Source organism: Marmota monax, unplaced genomic scaffold, assembly GCF_021218885.2.
Source record: "Marmota monax isolate L192 unplaced genomic scaffold, Marmota_monax_Labrador192_F-V1.1 WCK01_AAM20220418_F8-fsc00004, whole genome shotgun sequence".
Classification (NCBI taxonomy): Eukaryota; Metazoa; Chordata; class Mammalia; order Rodentia; family Sciuridae; genus Marmota; species Marmota monax.
In genome coordinates, this window is record NW_026692881.1 from 29102456 (window position 1) to 29118420 (window position 15965).

Sequence of the window (15965 nt, forward strand, 5' to 3'; positions counted from 1 at the left end):
AAATTCAAATTTAATTAAGCATTATTTGTCTCCCCTGGTTCTGCCCTCCCTTCACATCCCACCCCAGAGTCACATAGAATTAGAGAAGCTTACTGATGTCTGGACAATTGGGAAAGGCTGTGTTTCAAATCTCCAAATAATCGTTTAACCCAGAAACCTTGTATGAAAGTCCCTGGTTCTTTGCTTCCAAGCTAAGAGGAGAACACATAAATCTTGGCTGAGACAAAATATCCCTTGCTTCCCAGGGTGCAGTCATCCATCCCTTCTATGTCCTGTCACATTCTGGAATGGAGAAAATCTTGATGCAAGTGCAGATATCCGCTAATCATGTGACATGTTCATCTTTCAGATTGCTTAGGCTTTGAAATAGGTCACAAGTATACCAGGCTTCCTTCTAGGAGTTGCAGCTTTCCACCCTATAAAAACTTCCTCAAAGATTTTTTTTTTTGCCTTTCTAAAAATTGTGGTAAAATATATACTATATACGCACATAATTTGCTACTTTCACCATTTTAAATGTGGCATTAAAGTACATTTGCATTTTTGTATTTTCCAGATAAAGATTCAATTAGAATTTCATATTTTAGTTGAAACGGGGAAGGGTGAAAATATAGAAAGAAATATTGCATTTAAAATAATTGTTGTGACATGTACTCGTTGCATGAATGGCAGCAAATTCACATGGGATCCCCTAACTGGTGATTCTGAACAGCTAAGAGACATCATTAGGATACTAAATACTAAGGTCCAAGAGGGTGATGAAAAAGTGGCTGTAAGAAAATGTTGAAAACAATGAAGACAAACTTATTTGTCTCACCACATTCAGTACAGCATTTAGTGAGTGTGTGGAGCGGAAATAAAATGCAAGAGTCTGTCTCCATTTTGCCTGTGCTAGCATCAGAATAATACTCTTTGAATTTTATTGAGTAACTTTGAATTGAATTGCGTAACTTTGAATTTCTCAAATTGAATGTAGTTTAATTTTGTGAATTTCAATAATGCTTTTCACATCCTAACAATGTACTAAATGCAGCATAGCGAAGAATTAGTACGGAAACTCTTCAAATTGTTAAGAAATGGGGAGGTGGGGGAGACGGAGAAGCGGGGTACCAAAATAGGCCAGAATGATTTGCCATTGGCTCGGCCTATAAGTTTCTTTGTGGGGTTGAATTCTATTCACTTATTCATTTCCAAATATTTATTTAAGCTCCTACTAGGCATGAGACAATAGAGATACAGCCAGGCACAGGTTCCTGACTCTAACTGGGCTTACAATAGGTGTATTTTAATTCGAAACCTTGATTGCAAATCGGACGAAACAGTGAGCCTAGGCGGCCGTGGACCCTGACAAGCTGCATCAAAGGTCATCAGGTTTTCTATTCTTTGATGGGGGATGCTTTTAGTTCCGGCGAGGGTGTGCAGGTGGGATACGGAGAGGTTCCTCCATCTAAAACATAGATTTAAAATTTGGGTTTTGGTACTTTAGGACTGCAACTGAAAATAACCTCTGCGGCACGCAACTAACCTCTTGTAAGAAGCAGAAAGGATTCTAAGAGAAAAACGAACCCAGGGGCGCCTCAGCGAACCCTTGGCCGGTGCGGGGAGCCGTGAACTACAACTCCCACAGGCCCTTGCGGCCCCGCGCGTTCGCACGGCTGGGGAAAGAGGACTGTCGAGCGCAATCTTGTTGCGTCATCAACATGCGCCTCCCGGTAACAGGTCTGGGCAGTCAAAGTATGGCAGCTGCAGAGGCGGCCGTGGTGTCGTCTTCGTCTTTAGAAACAGACCCAGCCCCTGAAACTGCAGAAAGTGCCGAAACAGCCGCAACAACGGCGGCGACCACGGCAGCAACGGCTGCAGCCATGGCGGTTGCAGCCGCAGCTAGGACCGGATGCGAAGCCAGGGTCCTCAAGGCCGCTTTGGCTACTAAGCTGCTGTCCCTTAGCGGCGTGTTCGCCGTGCACAAGCCCAAAGGGCCCACTTCAGCCGAGCTGCTGAATCGGTTGAAGGAGAAGCTGCTAGCAGGTACTGCAGCCCGGGAGGGGACCAGGTTGGGCTTTTTGCAATACGCATTGTTGGAGAAAGAAGAGGAAGGGAAAGGGAGAACGACCACCAGATTAGCCCTGGACAGAAATCAGGCATTTCGGGCTTGGGCTTGCCCTCGCGTGAATTAATTAATTAATGTACCGGGGACTGAATTCAGGGCCACTTAACCCCGGAGCCACATCCCCAGCCCTTTTTTTGTACTTTATTTAGAGACAGGATCTGAGTTGCTTAGGGCCTGGCTAAATTGCTGAGGCTGGCTTTGAACTCGGGAGCCTTCTGCCTCAGCCTCCGGATTCGCTGGGATTACAGGCGTGCGCCATCGCGCCGGCCTACATAAATTTTTGATAACCCAGTTGTCATCATGACGGGGGGTGGGAGATTAAAACACACACATACACACACACACACGCATACACAATAAATTTCTACCCTACAGTGAGCACACCAATTTTCTGCAATCTGATGCCTCAGGAGGGTTTTGTTCTGTTCCTGTGGATGAACCTCTTCAGAGGAAGCTCTGGCTCTGTACCCGCAAAGTTGCATTCTTCAAAATATATTAGAAAAGCAGATATACTTAGGCAAGACTTACTACAGTGTTTTCCACATTTTAGTGAGCATAAGAATTATTGAGAGTCTTGAACAACAGCAGATTCCTAACCCTTGCCTTCCAGAACCTTGTGCTTCTGAGGGTCACATACCCTGGGAAAATATTAGAAGAGCCTGAAGGATCACAGAGTTCATCAGCCTGCTAGATCATTACAGACAGTAGTATCACAGAACTTTAATTTTTGCTTTTGTATTTTTTGGTACCAGATTGAACCTAGGGGACATTTAACCACTGAGCTACATTCCCAGCCCATTTCTAAAATTCATTTTGAGACAGGGTCTTGCTACATTGCTGGGGCTGGCTTTGACCTTGTAATCCTCCTATCCCAGCCTCCTAAACCCCTGGGATCACAGGCATGTGCCACTGTGCCCAACAGAACTTTAGTTATATTGGACCCCACACTAAGCTAGATCTGTCTTGTTTTAAAGAGGCAAGAAGATGAAACATACTATCTCTTCCAGTAACTGAGCTCACAGTCTAATATCCTCTTCAGGCTCTAGTGGTAAAACTATTAAGGTTATTTGAGGCTTTCCAGGGTTTGGTCCTAGCCTATCTTGCCATTAAACCAGAATGGGAACTTTCTTAATTGTTTAGTGTTCCCTGACAAACTACATTTTTTAAAAAATGCAAAACCAAATTATTCTGATAGGAAATTAATTGTAACTGGCACAATACAGATTTAAATGTTTGTTGGCTAACAGGTACGCTTAACAGAGTTGAATTCCAGTGTTATACCTACTCATTGTTTTGTTGTACTTTTGTCGCCTATTATAAAGGGTCATATAGGGATGTTGAAGCAAGGAATTGCATCAAGGGTAAGCATAGTATTATCATTAAAGTTTTTTTTTTCTCCTTCATAGAGTTCCTGCCTTCATTTGGCCTGATTTGTTAGCCGAACTATGGCTTTATTGATCCTTAAGGTAATGGTTACCATTCTTTTGTTCCAACAAGTTTCTGACAGGATCAAAGCCATACTCTGGCCTTATGGTTAGTCCACCTCCAAGAACTGAATGTTCTTGTTGAAACTTAGTTAAAATTGATTGCTTCAATGCTATGGCTAGGTTGTTTTCTGGAAACCACTCATTCAGATATTGATATTCTCAGTGCCATCCATCTCTATAATGTTTGTGATTGAGCTATTTTTATTTATGTTAACTAGACTGGGGCTTCCCAAGTACCATTCTGACTAGTTGACAGAATTGCCTGGGAAGTTTCCTTACGATACTCACATTCTGATAATGGCCATGTTTGACAAGCACCAATTAAAACCGCAGTTAATGGTCATGGCCTCTAATAAACATCATTTGTCTTTTTTTAATATTTATTTTTTTTAGTTTTTGGCGGACACAACATCTTTATTTTATTTTTTTATGTGGTGCTGAGGATCGAACACAGCGCCCCGCACGTGCCAGGCGAGCGCATTAGTGCTTGAGCCACATCCTCAGCCCTATGTCTTTTTTTTAATATTGATTCCCACCACACTATAATCCCCACTGTTCTCTGTCTGAATCCTTCAAGGCCTGAAACATCAGAATTTTATAGCTAGAAAAACCCTTAACAAATGTTCACCCATGAGTATTTGTTTCGGTAAATTGAGCCAAATTTCAATGTGGTGGAGATAGTATGTCTGTAAATTAGAAAGAGGTAAATTTGGCTACAGATGATACAGTAAGTTTATAGGGCATTCACACAAGAAGTATCAAGCTGAAAATACCCCCCTGAAGATTTCAGTAAATTCATGGATGAATTTACTCCATGATAGATTGCAAGTGAAAAGTGAGGCATTTGAAGGCTAGGCCAAACCTTAGGAATTTATGTCAAAGCAGACAGCCATGCTCTTCCAAGCATGGTGATGTTGTAATTAGAGAGTGACACTGGGGCTGTGTTCCTGATAACGTGGTTCTGACTCAGTAGGGTGGTAATTATGCGGTGAGGCTGAGCAACCCAGCACATCATATTAGCTGTTTTACCTGGCTTCTCCATTTCTACTACTGCTTTGATTTCCCCTCATCTTTTCTCTGTTCCTTTCTTTGCCTTTTGCTGTTTTCTGTCTCCTGGGTTAGAAAGGTTGAGGGGGTGGGATGTAGATCATTATAGCTGTCTTGTTCTCTCCTTTCTCATTTAATCAGTAGCCAGTATTCTCTCAATATATTGTTAAGTATCAACAGCAGCAGCATAACTTTTAAGCGCTTCGTACTTTCCAAAGCATTGTCAGGTAACATTATTTAATTTTATCTTTATGACAAGCATGTGAGAGATAAATCAGGTTTTTTTTTTAAAAAATTAAGTGCTTTAGAGGTCAAGAGACAACTGAACTGATACCTGTTTCCCACATAACTTTTAGTTGAGATTTTTTTCTTTAAGGAACTGAGTTTTAATTAGAAGATGGGAAACAAACAAATGTAGTTTGTGATCTCAGTGTCCTTGGCAGTATCCCTGAATGAGATGTACTCACAATGTTAGGTGGCTAATCTACCAGTGAAGAACACCAGGTAATGGAAGAGAGTTAGAAATGCAAATTGAGGACTTTTAAAACTAGTTGTCTATATCAAAGTTAACTTCTTTTCATCATTCTCTGACAGATCACATTACCAGGAATTTACTAGATTTTTTATGGCTTGTCTTTGATATTTACCCATTTTTTTAAAGTATTGATTTTTTTTTTCTTGAATTCTAGTTTATAGACAACTAATTTTGGAACAATATTTTTTTCTGTAATTTAGGGAAGTGTGTACATTTAAAAACTGTTCTTTGCTAATAATGTTATAGTCTTAATATGTTAAATTTGTATAATGTGTTGTTTGTTTTGAATATCATCCTGTCTTCCCCCAAGTTTATAGAAACTCTACTTCACTCATCTTGGTAATTACTTTGGTTCATCTCAATTACTCTCATAGAAGCTGGAATGCCCTCTCCAGAATGGACCAAGAGGAAAAAGCAGACTTTGAAAATTGGACACGGAGGGACTTTAGACAGCGCAGCTCGAGGCGTTTTGGGTAAGAAATGAGAAAGCTAAATGGAACTGCCTCTAATATCAAAAAGTAAGATTGGTTGAATGCAGATTAATTGGTTAAAGCCATGCCAGTATTAGCCTAATTTGGAATGTTTTACTTCTACTGGATTAGAGTGCTATTTTCTAAAGAAACCCTGACAAAGTATAGAAAGTTATACTTTCATGTGTGGATTGAGGCTTTGAGAAAAGTTTTGTATCTGTACAGAAAACAGTTACCACCACAGGCCTGGAATTGCTATCTTTAGAAAGTTCTGCTTATAAGGTTTGTCTTGGGCTGGCATCTGCAAACCTAAGTTTTAGGAGTGTTCCCACCCTTTCCTGTAGGATAAGGGCAGTTTGCTGTGCTAAGCTGTTTGCATGAAAATCTACTTTTCTTCCAAGAATCTGGAATTTTGTCCCAGCAGATAAGCAGAGGATATCTGGGTGACCATTCCTAAACCTCCAATAAAAACTTTGGGCACTGAGTTGCTGTTAAGCTTCTCTGAGAGAAACATTGCACATATATTACTGGTTTTTTTCACTGTTGGAAAAAGGAGCAAGCTCAAGTGTCCCCCTCATAGGAGGGAGGAAATAAGGGAGCCTGCATATGGATTTCACCAGTGTCTTTCTCCCTTGTGATGCAATGGGATGCTATTACATGAATTGTTTGGAATGCTTGAATGAAGCATTCTCTGGTCTCAGGCATTTAGAGTGCTTTTTGCCTTTGACCTCCTGCCTCAGTTATTCTGTGGTCATTTTAATGCTTAATGGTATATTCACATATTGCCTTATTCACTTATTAATTCAGGCAATAATTCTTGAGTACTGTGATTTTCCTCTTCTGTATGATGTTTTACCCCTGAGATTATAGACTCTTTCAAAGTCAGGAAATGTGTCTCAGTTTTCTTTTTTTGTTCCTTTAGAAATATTCCTCTTGGGAATGTGCACATAGTAGCTGTTCAAAGAGTATTGATTAGGGATTCATTTGAATGGAATCAGATTGCATTGAATCCTTGTTATTATTGTACAAAGTTTTTGCCTCAGTGGGAGAAGTGTCAACACATCCTGTCATTTGAAGGATATTGTGTTCTTCAGAGTTTACTAAAGGAGGGCAGTTTTTGGTCTTAGTTCTAGAACTAATGTGACTCTATTTAGAGACCAAGAATTAATAGAAATGAGTGCCATAGAAGTGTAGAAGTGACTTTATGAATGAGTTGGGTCTTTACCTGGGTTTAGAAGGTTAGATTTGAATACTAAGGGGTTGGTACTGTAAAAATTGGAATGTTATTAAGTTGTTGGGGGTTTTGAAGTATGCAAAATGGGTTTTGAGAAATAGTTATAAAATAGTATGAATTGGAAAAGGAAGGGACAGATTATGGAGCAGTCATGTTTGCAGTGGGTTAGGCCTGTGGCAGTGGGAAGCAAGCATGGATCAGTAAGATTCAGGGGAATGAAAAGGTGAAGCCAGTCTGGTTTGAATTTTAACTCCATCAGTGTTAGTTGTGAGATGCTGGGCAAAGCTCTTAGTCTCTTTGTGCCTCAGTTTCCTCATCTATAAAACAGGGGGTAATTATAACTTTTTAGGGTCGTTTTAAGGATTAAATGAGACAATGAATGAAACCCAGAGTGGTATTTGATATATGATGAACTCATTGAATGATATCTGCTACAAATAGTGATGACAGTTTTTTTAGTTTGTTAATCATCTCTGCAGTTTCTTCTGAGTTCTGAATTGTGTGGTTATACTGTGTACTTATACACAGTTGTGTCCATTGATGATAAATAAACCAATTCTATAGAATTTTGCCTGCTATTAAGTGAAGAAATTATTAAAGCCTCTCAGTCTCACCTGATGAAATGTGTGGTTATAAGTATGTGTTTGAAACTGAAGAGAAAGGTAGTCCATTGTACTTTAGAGTTGGTCTATGTTAAAATACTCTCTCTAGGCCCTCATTTTAGCCTGTAGTTTTCTTTGTGTTAGGTTGATTTGTTTTGTTTCTCTTTTCTGGATTGTATCCTGCCGGGCACTAATCATCTTTAAATGGTTCATTAGCTAGGATGATGGCTTTTGTTTTTGTTTAGTAATGAACTCTGTCAAGATCTCATCACACCACTTGAACATGGTTAATTGCCACATGTATTTTTCACTGGTGCCCATATAAAATTCCAGTGAGTCCTTTGAGATTGTTCTAAAACTTCATCATCTAATTGGCTAGGTTGAGGTTTCTGTAGTTTTTAATACTTTGAGAATGGAGAAAAAAGGGTCTCTCTCCCATTTTCTCTTCAGAGTTCCTTAGTTTTATGAGAAGTTCAACTGATCCGAGTAATAGATACTTTCAAATTATGTTAACTGTATCGCTTTCCAACTTCACATTATATAGGTCAGGGACCAAATATGTAGGTATTCTAAAAACCTAATTTTCAAAATAGAGTGTCATAGTATTTCTTTCTTTGATTTGTAGTGGTTGGAATTGGAAGGGGAACAAAAATGTTGACCAGTATGTTGTCAGGATCCAAGGTAAGAATACTGGAATATTTTTCTTTTATCTTTAATGTTTTTCTTACTGAACTATACTTTGAATATTTTCAATTAAAGAATAAACAAATTTTAAATTATATGAAAAGTTTCACTCTTATTAATCAAAATGTCACAAACATTCATGATTCAATTAGTAAGATTCTAAATTGAAAAACAAATTAGACTTAAAAAACAAAAATATCTGCAAATTATATGCAGCTTTTTTTAAAAAAAATTAATCGTTAGATGAAAGCAAACTTATAGGTTATGATTTCTATTGGCAGATTTTTTTTTTTAAAGATAGAGTGAGAGAGGGAGGGAGGGAGAGAGAGAGAGAGAGAGAGAGAGAGAGAATTTTTAATATTTGTTTTTTAGTTTTCGGCAGACACAACATCTTTGTTTTGTATGTGGTGCTGAGGATCGAACCCGGGCCGCACGTATGCCAGGCGAGCGCGCTACCGCTTGAGCCACATCCCCAGCCCGGCAGATTTTTTTTAACCTTGGAATTTTTATAAAACTAGCATTTTATAAACCATGTACTTTTTAACAAATCATGCTTTGTTCAGTGGTTATAAATGTTTATTAAAGAAAAGAATATGGTCTTGAGATGACAAATTATATTGTTCATCTGTGAAAGTAGCTTTAGTCAGGCATGGTGATGCATGCCTGTAATCCCAGCCAGTCAGGAGGCTGTGGCAGGAGGATTGAGAGCTCAAAACCAGCTTCAGCAACTTGGTGAGACTCTAAGCAACTTAGTGAGGCTGTGTCTCTAAATAAAATATGGAAAGGGCTGGGTATGTGGCTCAGTAGTTAAGTGTCCCAGGTTTAATCCCCAGTACCCACCCACCCACCCACCCCCCAAAAGAAAGAAGGTAGCCTTGACAAGATCCAGAAGCACTTTTTTAGATCCTTGGTAGGAGAGAGAAGAGAGTTTACTCAGGCAAGAGAGGCTATAAACTTGTGGACTGCATTGGGCATTGAGTGTGGCAGAAGGAACATTGAAACAAATCAGATGTCAAAGTAGTTGACCTCCCTAGGAAAGATCATTAGTGTCTCTTCCAGTTCTCAAAGGAAAGCTTATATGTGTATTTTAATTAGCAGTCAGGCCCTGGTTCTGATAGCTGGGGCTGGGGGGTCCAGTGAAAATGTCAGTGGAAGAAAGTTACTATGCCAGAAGGTAGAGAAGGATTTCGCCAAGTTCTTAGACTAAATGTTTTAAAACCCTTGCTCTAAGTGTAATATAAATAGTTGGCAAATTGATTTTTATCTTATTGTTTCTTAAAAAATAAATGTGGTCAAAGACTGCTTGAGTAAATTTCCAGTTCATTGCAGACTGATGGATGACTTTTGTAAAGTATAATTAAAACCTTATAGCAATGTCAAATTGCTAAATAAGTTTCTAAACATCCTTATTTTCTGAACCTATCTTATTAACGGGTACTGGCTCGTGGACCACACTTAAGAGTGGCGGTGGTCTGTTTAAGCTTTTCTTAAAACTAAATCCCTGGAAAAATCAATGGGCTTAAAAATATGCCTTCAAGTTGAAGGGTTCTTAATGTCTTAGATGAGTGAAAATTTTTAATGTGGCTTGCTCTGTAATCTTGAAAATAATGGTGTTGAAAAATCACAATACAGAAACTGTGTTAGAATGGAAGCATTTGACTGTTTTCCACTAACTTTATACATTGTACTTACCTATTAATGCACAGAGTTGAGAGTCTATTTCTGATACAGGTTTTTGCCAGTTGCTTAATATTTGTTTCTTATCTTCAAAATATAAATAATGGTTATTTAATAGGGGAATATGATTTTTATTTTCTTTTTTTCACATTACTTGTATTTTCTAAAATCCTTACAAGTCACTTTTATGTGTGTGTGTGTGTGTGTGTGTGTGTGTATATATATAATTTATTTATTTACATTAAAGACTTTGGGTTTTTATCCCTAAGATAAAATCTGTTGGGTTCATTGAAATATTTTATTCACCCCTTCCCCCCAAACCACAAATATATACAAAAAAATATATGTTATTGAAATATTTTACTTATAAATTCCAGGCATATTTTCAGAAATGTGATGACTGAAAATGTAAGTACAACATTGACTCTCATTTGAGTTTTACTTACAAATCATTTTGCTGCCCATCTAGGAAAGCTGAATGTCATGTGATGACATCAGGGATCCTTACAAGACTACAACTTAAATAGAATATCCCAGTTGTATCTCATTACAGAAACCTAGTTCTTAGGTGTTTCACATTTCAAAAATAGGCATCATTATCTTGATAGCTGTTTCTCATTTTAATTTTATGTTATGTATTTGTTGCAAGAACTAAATAATTGAAATTTTACCTTTAAGTATGTTGAAAATTACATTTTTGTCAGAAATAGTAAAACTATTAATGAATATTTTTCTGATTATTCTCTTTAGTACTAGAGAGAATTTTAAAGATCATCTCATCCAATGACTTTAGAATTTTTTTTGACCGAGATTCATAGCAAAAAAAATTATTTTACATCATGACCCTATGTACACATACAAGTATAAAAAGCAAAAATTTCATTGAACAACTTTAACCCTAGGTATGATGTACTTTTGATATATATATATATATATATATATATATATTTTTTTTTTTTTTTCCATTAAAAAAACACTGGTGGCTGTAGCCTCCTGACTTAGTCCTGACTTGGTGTTCAATCTAATGCTTACTCCTTCTCCACTTCTTATTTTTACAGGTATTTATTTCACAGTGTTACTAGAAAAATTGCACTTGTAGTATGTGCAGGGTAGAGTTACTTTCGGAGTTACTCTAGGAGTAGAAATATTTTACTCTAGGATGATAGATACTCAGTATTTTTGATACAGACATAACTTACCCTTCCCTCACCAATAAGTTCTAATTGGAGACATTGCTAATTACACCTAGGCTAATAATTTTTCTGCAGAATCAAGAAGCATCCTTAGAATTCTTTTTAACATAGTGACACTTCCTAGAACCGCAATCAATTAATAGATGGAGTGCTGGATTTTTCAGTAAAATCTGCAGGTCACCAGATTATTTTGCTTCCATCTCTAAAGAACAGTGACTATCAGGGTATAAAAGTTAAGAAAAGAGCCCTTTCCCCGTGTTCCTCATTATCTTGTCCTCCTGTCTTATAGTAACCCGTGTTCTAACAATGGTCATGTTTCTTGAGTGTTTTATTTTTTTTTTTCCCACTACATTTTTGGGGGTTACATGTATAATTTTGTAAAAAGCATCTAAATTTTCTTTTTAGTGCCTTCTTTGCACTATAACAATAATGTTATTACTGTTTCTGAGTATTTTACTTCAGGATTCACCAAATCCTTTCTTGAATTCCAGGCCTGTTAGATTTTTCTAGTTACATGTCAGACACCTAAAATAATTTTTCACAGGTAAGTTCTGCTGTATTTCTTGAATACAGCTAATTTTCCTTTTTTATTCCTATCAGTGATTTCTGGTGCTGTTGACAAAATATGATATGCATCAGAAGGAGAAAGCATGCCATTTCTTCAAGGGAGAGTTTCTGGGCCTAATCTCAGAAAGAAATTTCTTACAATCAGGGTCAAATGACAGATAGATTATTGGGCTCAAAAATAGTTTATAACAGATGTAGAAGTAGATCTACATAAAATATAATTCAGGCAAAGCAACTCTGAGAAATGAGGCTAATATGTTCTTCTGACCTCACCTGGTCTAAGTAGAGTATGTAGATTAAAGGAAGGTGTTAGTCCCTCTACTGTTATTCCTAAATTATACCTTCTGTAAGCTGGTTATTTGCAGAAGCTGGATAACAGATGGTATGTTTGGAGTAACCATCTTTGATGAGGTTTTGGATTGCTCTTTTTATTAGTTTTCTGTATTGATTGTTAAAGTTGGTTACTTTTATAGATGTTTTAGGAACTAGATCAACAGATGGAAGAGTTGATGTCCTCTTATGGAAACTTGAATCTAATTAGTGTTGGAAAGGCATGAAGTTATCCCCCATCTATGTGGCAGTAAAATCTAGTAGAACCTGTAGGCAAAGCCAGTGTTTCTTCAGAAAGTAGCTTTACATCACCCCCAAGAGCTGAACAAGTGTTATCATTGGAGTGCACAAAGTTTCCCACCCAACATGTGGTCAAAGGACAGAGGCTTTCCCTAAGAACACACTAGCATTTTTTAGGTTACCCAGTCATGAGAACTCAGAAGTGTGACTTAAATAATGTTTTACAAAACTTGGGCAGATCTTTAAGATACCAGTGTTCTAATCTGCCTTCTCCAGAGTGTAGTCTAATTTCTACCCTTTCTATATCCTTTATGAATATTCAGATATTTTATTTATATTGAAAATTTTGAAGGATTTACACTTAGGAACTGTAAACAGCAATTCCTTCTTAAGACACTCAAAGCCTCATCTTTTTGGTTTGGTAGGATTATAAAAAATATCCTTCCTCATTCTAAAAATATCCATCTTTTTGTTTTATTTGTGAAACTTTGAATCACAAGCTTTTGAAAATGATTGTGTACACTTTCTGAACTACAGAATATTTCCTCCTGAAGGGTGTGGGTGGTGATTTGCTCTTAGGTATCTAGCTAACACCTGCTGTGGGGCTCAAGGAACTCGAGGACAAGGAGAGTAGAGTAGTGTAAGCAAAACCACGAGTCCCAAAGAGCACACAATTAGATGGAATATTCTATAGGACCTCTGTTTTATTGTAGTGGAATTATGATGTAATGAATAGTTTGAGAAGGCAAGAATCAATATATAAAATGTACATGGCAGACAGTTGACACACATGGATAATGATGTGCCAAGCACTGTGTTATGAGTGCTCAGTAAAATAAACCGCTGGCCACAGCCCTTGTCTGTTGTCACCATTGGGCTCCTTCCCCTGCAATTTTTTCTTCCCCTGCAGTTGTTTTTGTTGTCTTATGTCTTAAACTGTAACCTCCTAGAGGCCTAGAGCACTATAACATCTCTAGTCTGTGTTTGTGTTTGTCACAGGCACCTAGGAGAATACTTTATATGTTCATACTCCTTAAGAGCTGTGATGGGATTTTATAGGTTTGATGTAAGCCTCATCTTTTTGATATACAGATTTGTATTAAGCACCTCCTCTTAGCCATGTTTTGGGAGTAGGGTGGATTAATTGTGTGGCTTTGAAAGATGAATAAGGTTTGATCCATAGAGAAGAGAGGGGTTCAAGGCCGTGGAAGTAGTTTGTGCCAAGGCACAGAATACCCAGAATCCGGAGGCCAGAATGGGCATTGGATACTGGCAAGCATGTTAAGGTTCCTAGTTCAAACCTATTACATAGCTGAGTGGTGGGTACAGTTGCAGCACAGTGTACAAGATTACATTGTTACATTGTATTTTTTTTCATGTAGCTAGATACTCCCCCCCACCCCACCCCCCCCCAGTGGGCACTTAACACTGAGACATCCCAAGCCCTTTTTATTTTTTATTTTGAGACAAGATCTCACCAAATTACCCGGGCTGGCCTCAAACTTGTGATCCTCCTGCTGCAGCGTCTTTAGTGCTAGGACTGTGCTGAGCCAACTAGATAGGTATTTAAGGGAAAAATCAGGATACTTTGTTACTTTACTGTTTCTTATGAGAACTCACTGTAACCAGATCAGTTACTGTAACCAGATCAGTTATTGTAACCATTGTTACTATGAATCATTCTGTACCTTTCTCCCCTTCTCTCCCATTTTCACCTCCCAGTCATAATAATAGTGGAAATAGTATTGTTATCTGTGGCTTACCAGGGCTGATCCTATTGTTCTAAAGTCTTCTTATGAAGTACTCACTGATATTTCCCCCAATTAAGATAAACAACTGATGCTGGAGCCCTTAAGACTACCTTGACCACTTGCCTTCACTGCCTGCAGGGGAGGCAGAGTTCAGACCCAGCCAGGGTGGGCCTGAGCCTGTGCTCTCACCCTTCACCCTGTGGTTGCTCACTCAAGGTGGAGTGTTCCAAATATAGAAGCAAGAACTGGGCATCAGGTGATGAGACTGAGTGTTTACTTATAGGAAACTAATTTTTGTTAATCCTAAAGAAATCTTTTTAAAAATTTAAAAATTTTAATTTTAAAAATATTTAAATTTTTAATTTAAATGCATTGGAACAATTCCCTTCTTCATTTTTTAGATATTCAAGCTATGTAATATGAAGGTGATGTTATCAAGGATCTTAGGCTGCTGTATATAATGTCTGTATATTTATGGGATTTTAAATTTTTAATTTTTTCATTATTGTCTTGGGTCCCTTCATTAGCAAAATAGATTTGCCATTCATAAACCTACATTTCAGCAAAATACTTTTGAGTTTTCTCTTTTAAAAACATACATAATAGCCAGCCATGGTGGCACAAGCCTATAATCCCAGTGGTTTGGAGGCTGAGGCAGGAGAATCGTGAGTTCAAAGCCAGCCTCAGCAATGGTGAGGCGCTTAGCAACTCAGTAAGACCCTGTCTCTAAATAAAATACAAAATAGGGCTGGGGATGTGGCTCAGTGTTTGAGTGCCCCTGAATTCAATCCCAATAGCAAAAAAATAAAAAATATATATATAAAAAAAATAAAAAATACATAACAACAGATTATTTTCAGTCAGAAATAATAGTTCTTGCACTTTTCTCACTGCTTTATGGGTTGCTTCAAATAAGTAGTAACAAGAATGTGTACTACAGGGGTGCCCTAAGATGAGAAGAAGACAATGCTTAGTTGACTAAGACAGATCTTATTCTTTTGTGGATATTGATCAGTTCTTGGAAGTGACCTTTCCTTTCAGAGAGCTTTAGTGTCAGTTCCTTTTATTGAGAAAACACATGTAATAGGTAAGTGCACTACCCCTGCTATTCTAGTTTTTCTTATTTTCTACATAATTAGCTTTTGTTTAAATGCATGATCTAGTTACTAAACCTGATATTAGTATTTTATATAAGAAGTAATGAGTTGGCTTATTTAAAATGAATTTTAATTGTATGTGTGGTAAAATTATTATTGATTCTTGTGATGGCCATGTTGTGTTTGATTGTACCATTCTCTCTACTCACGGGCAAACAGCTGCCCCTGGTATCTGTGGAGGATTGGTTTCAGGACTTCCACAGATAACAAAATCCATGAATACTCAAGTAACTTGTATAAAATGGCATAGTGTTTGCATATAACTTAAATATATCCTCTCATACTTTAAATTATATCTAGATTACTTATAATACCTATTACAATGTAAATGATATGTAAATATTTTGTTAAACTGTATTGTGTAGGGAATAATGACAATCTGTGGTTGGTTTAATTTGCAGATGCAGAACTCATAGATACAGAGGGCCAAATATATTTGAAATGTTTTTTAAAAAACAAACTGCCAGTATAAAAGTGGTTTTAGAAATTTGTTTGCAATACTAGTATGTTTCTAAGCCATAATTAACATTCAAATGGGTTTTTCTTTCTCATGTTGACCAGTATGGAAAGTTTGTGAATGTTCCTCAGTTTACACAAATGCTTCCCACTATCAGAAACAAAGAAACCAAAAAAACAATTTCAATGTGTTGTTTTGCCTTCATTCTCTATCTGGTTGGTATTATTAATAAAATTCTGAATAAACTTCAAGGCATACAGGATAGTTTTTCACAACCTCATGCCCCACTTTTCTGTTTTTCTTCCTCTAGAGGTACATTGCCATTGGAGAGCTGGGGAAAGCCACTGACACACTCGATTCTACAGGGAAAGTGACAGAAGAGAAACCCTATGGTATGAAGCTCATCTGACATTGTCCTCCTTTTTCA

At 37.5% G+C, this 15965-nt stretch overlaps 1 protein-coding gene across 1 annotated transcript in view; it reads left to right on the forward strand.

Moving 5' to 3' along the window:
- The first annotated feature begins 1715 nt into the window (after nt 1-1715).
- Nucleotides 1716-15965, forward strand: part of Trub1 (TruB pseudouridine synthase family member 1) — a 31283-nt gene continuing 17033 nt past the window's right edge. The window contains exons 1-4 of the mRNA XM_046450258.2: nt 1716-2025; nt 5551-5649; nt 8108-8163; nt 15849-15930. Of these exons, the coding sequence (XP_046306214.1) occupies nt 1737-2025; nt 5551-5649; nt 8108-8163; nt 15849-15930 (526 nt within the window). The 5' untranslated portion in view covers nt 1716-1736. The remainder of the gene's footprint in view (nt 2026-5550; nt 5650-8107; nt 8164-15848; nt 15931-15965) is intronic.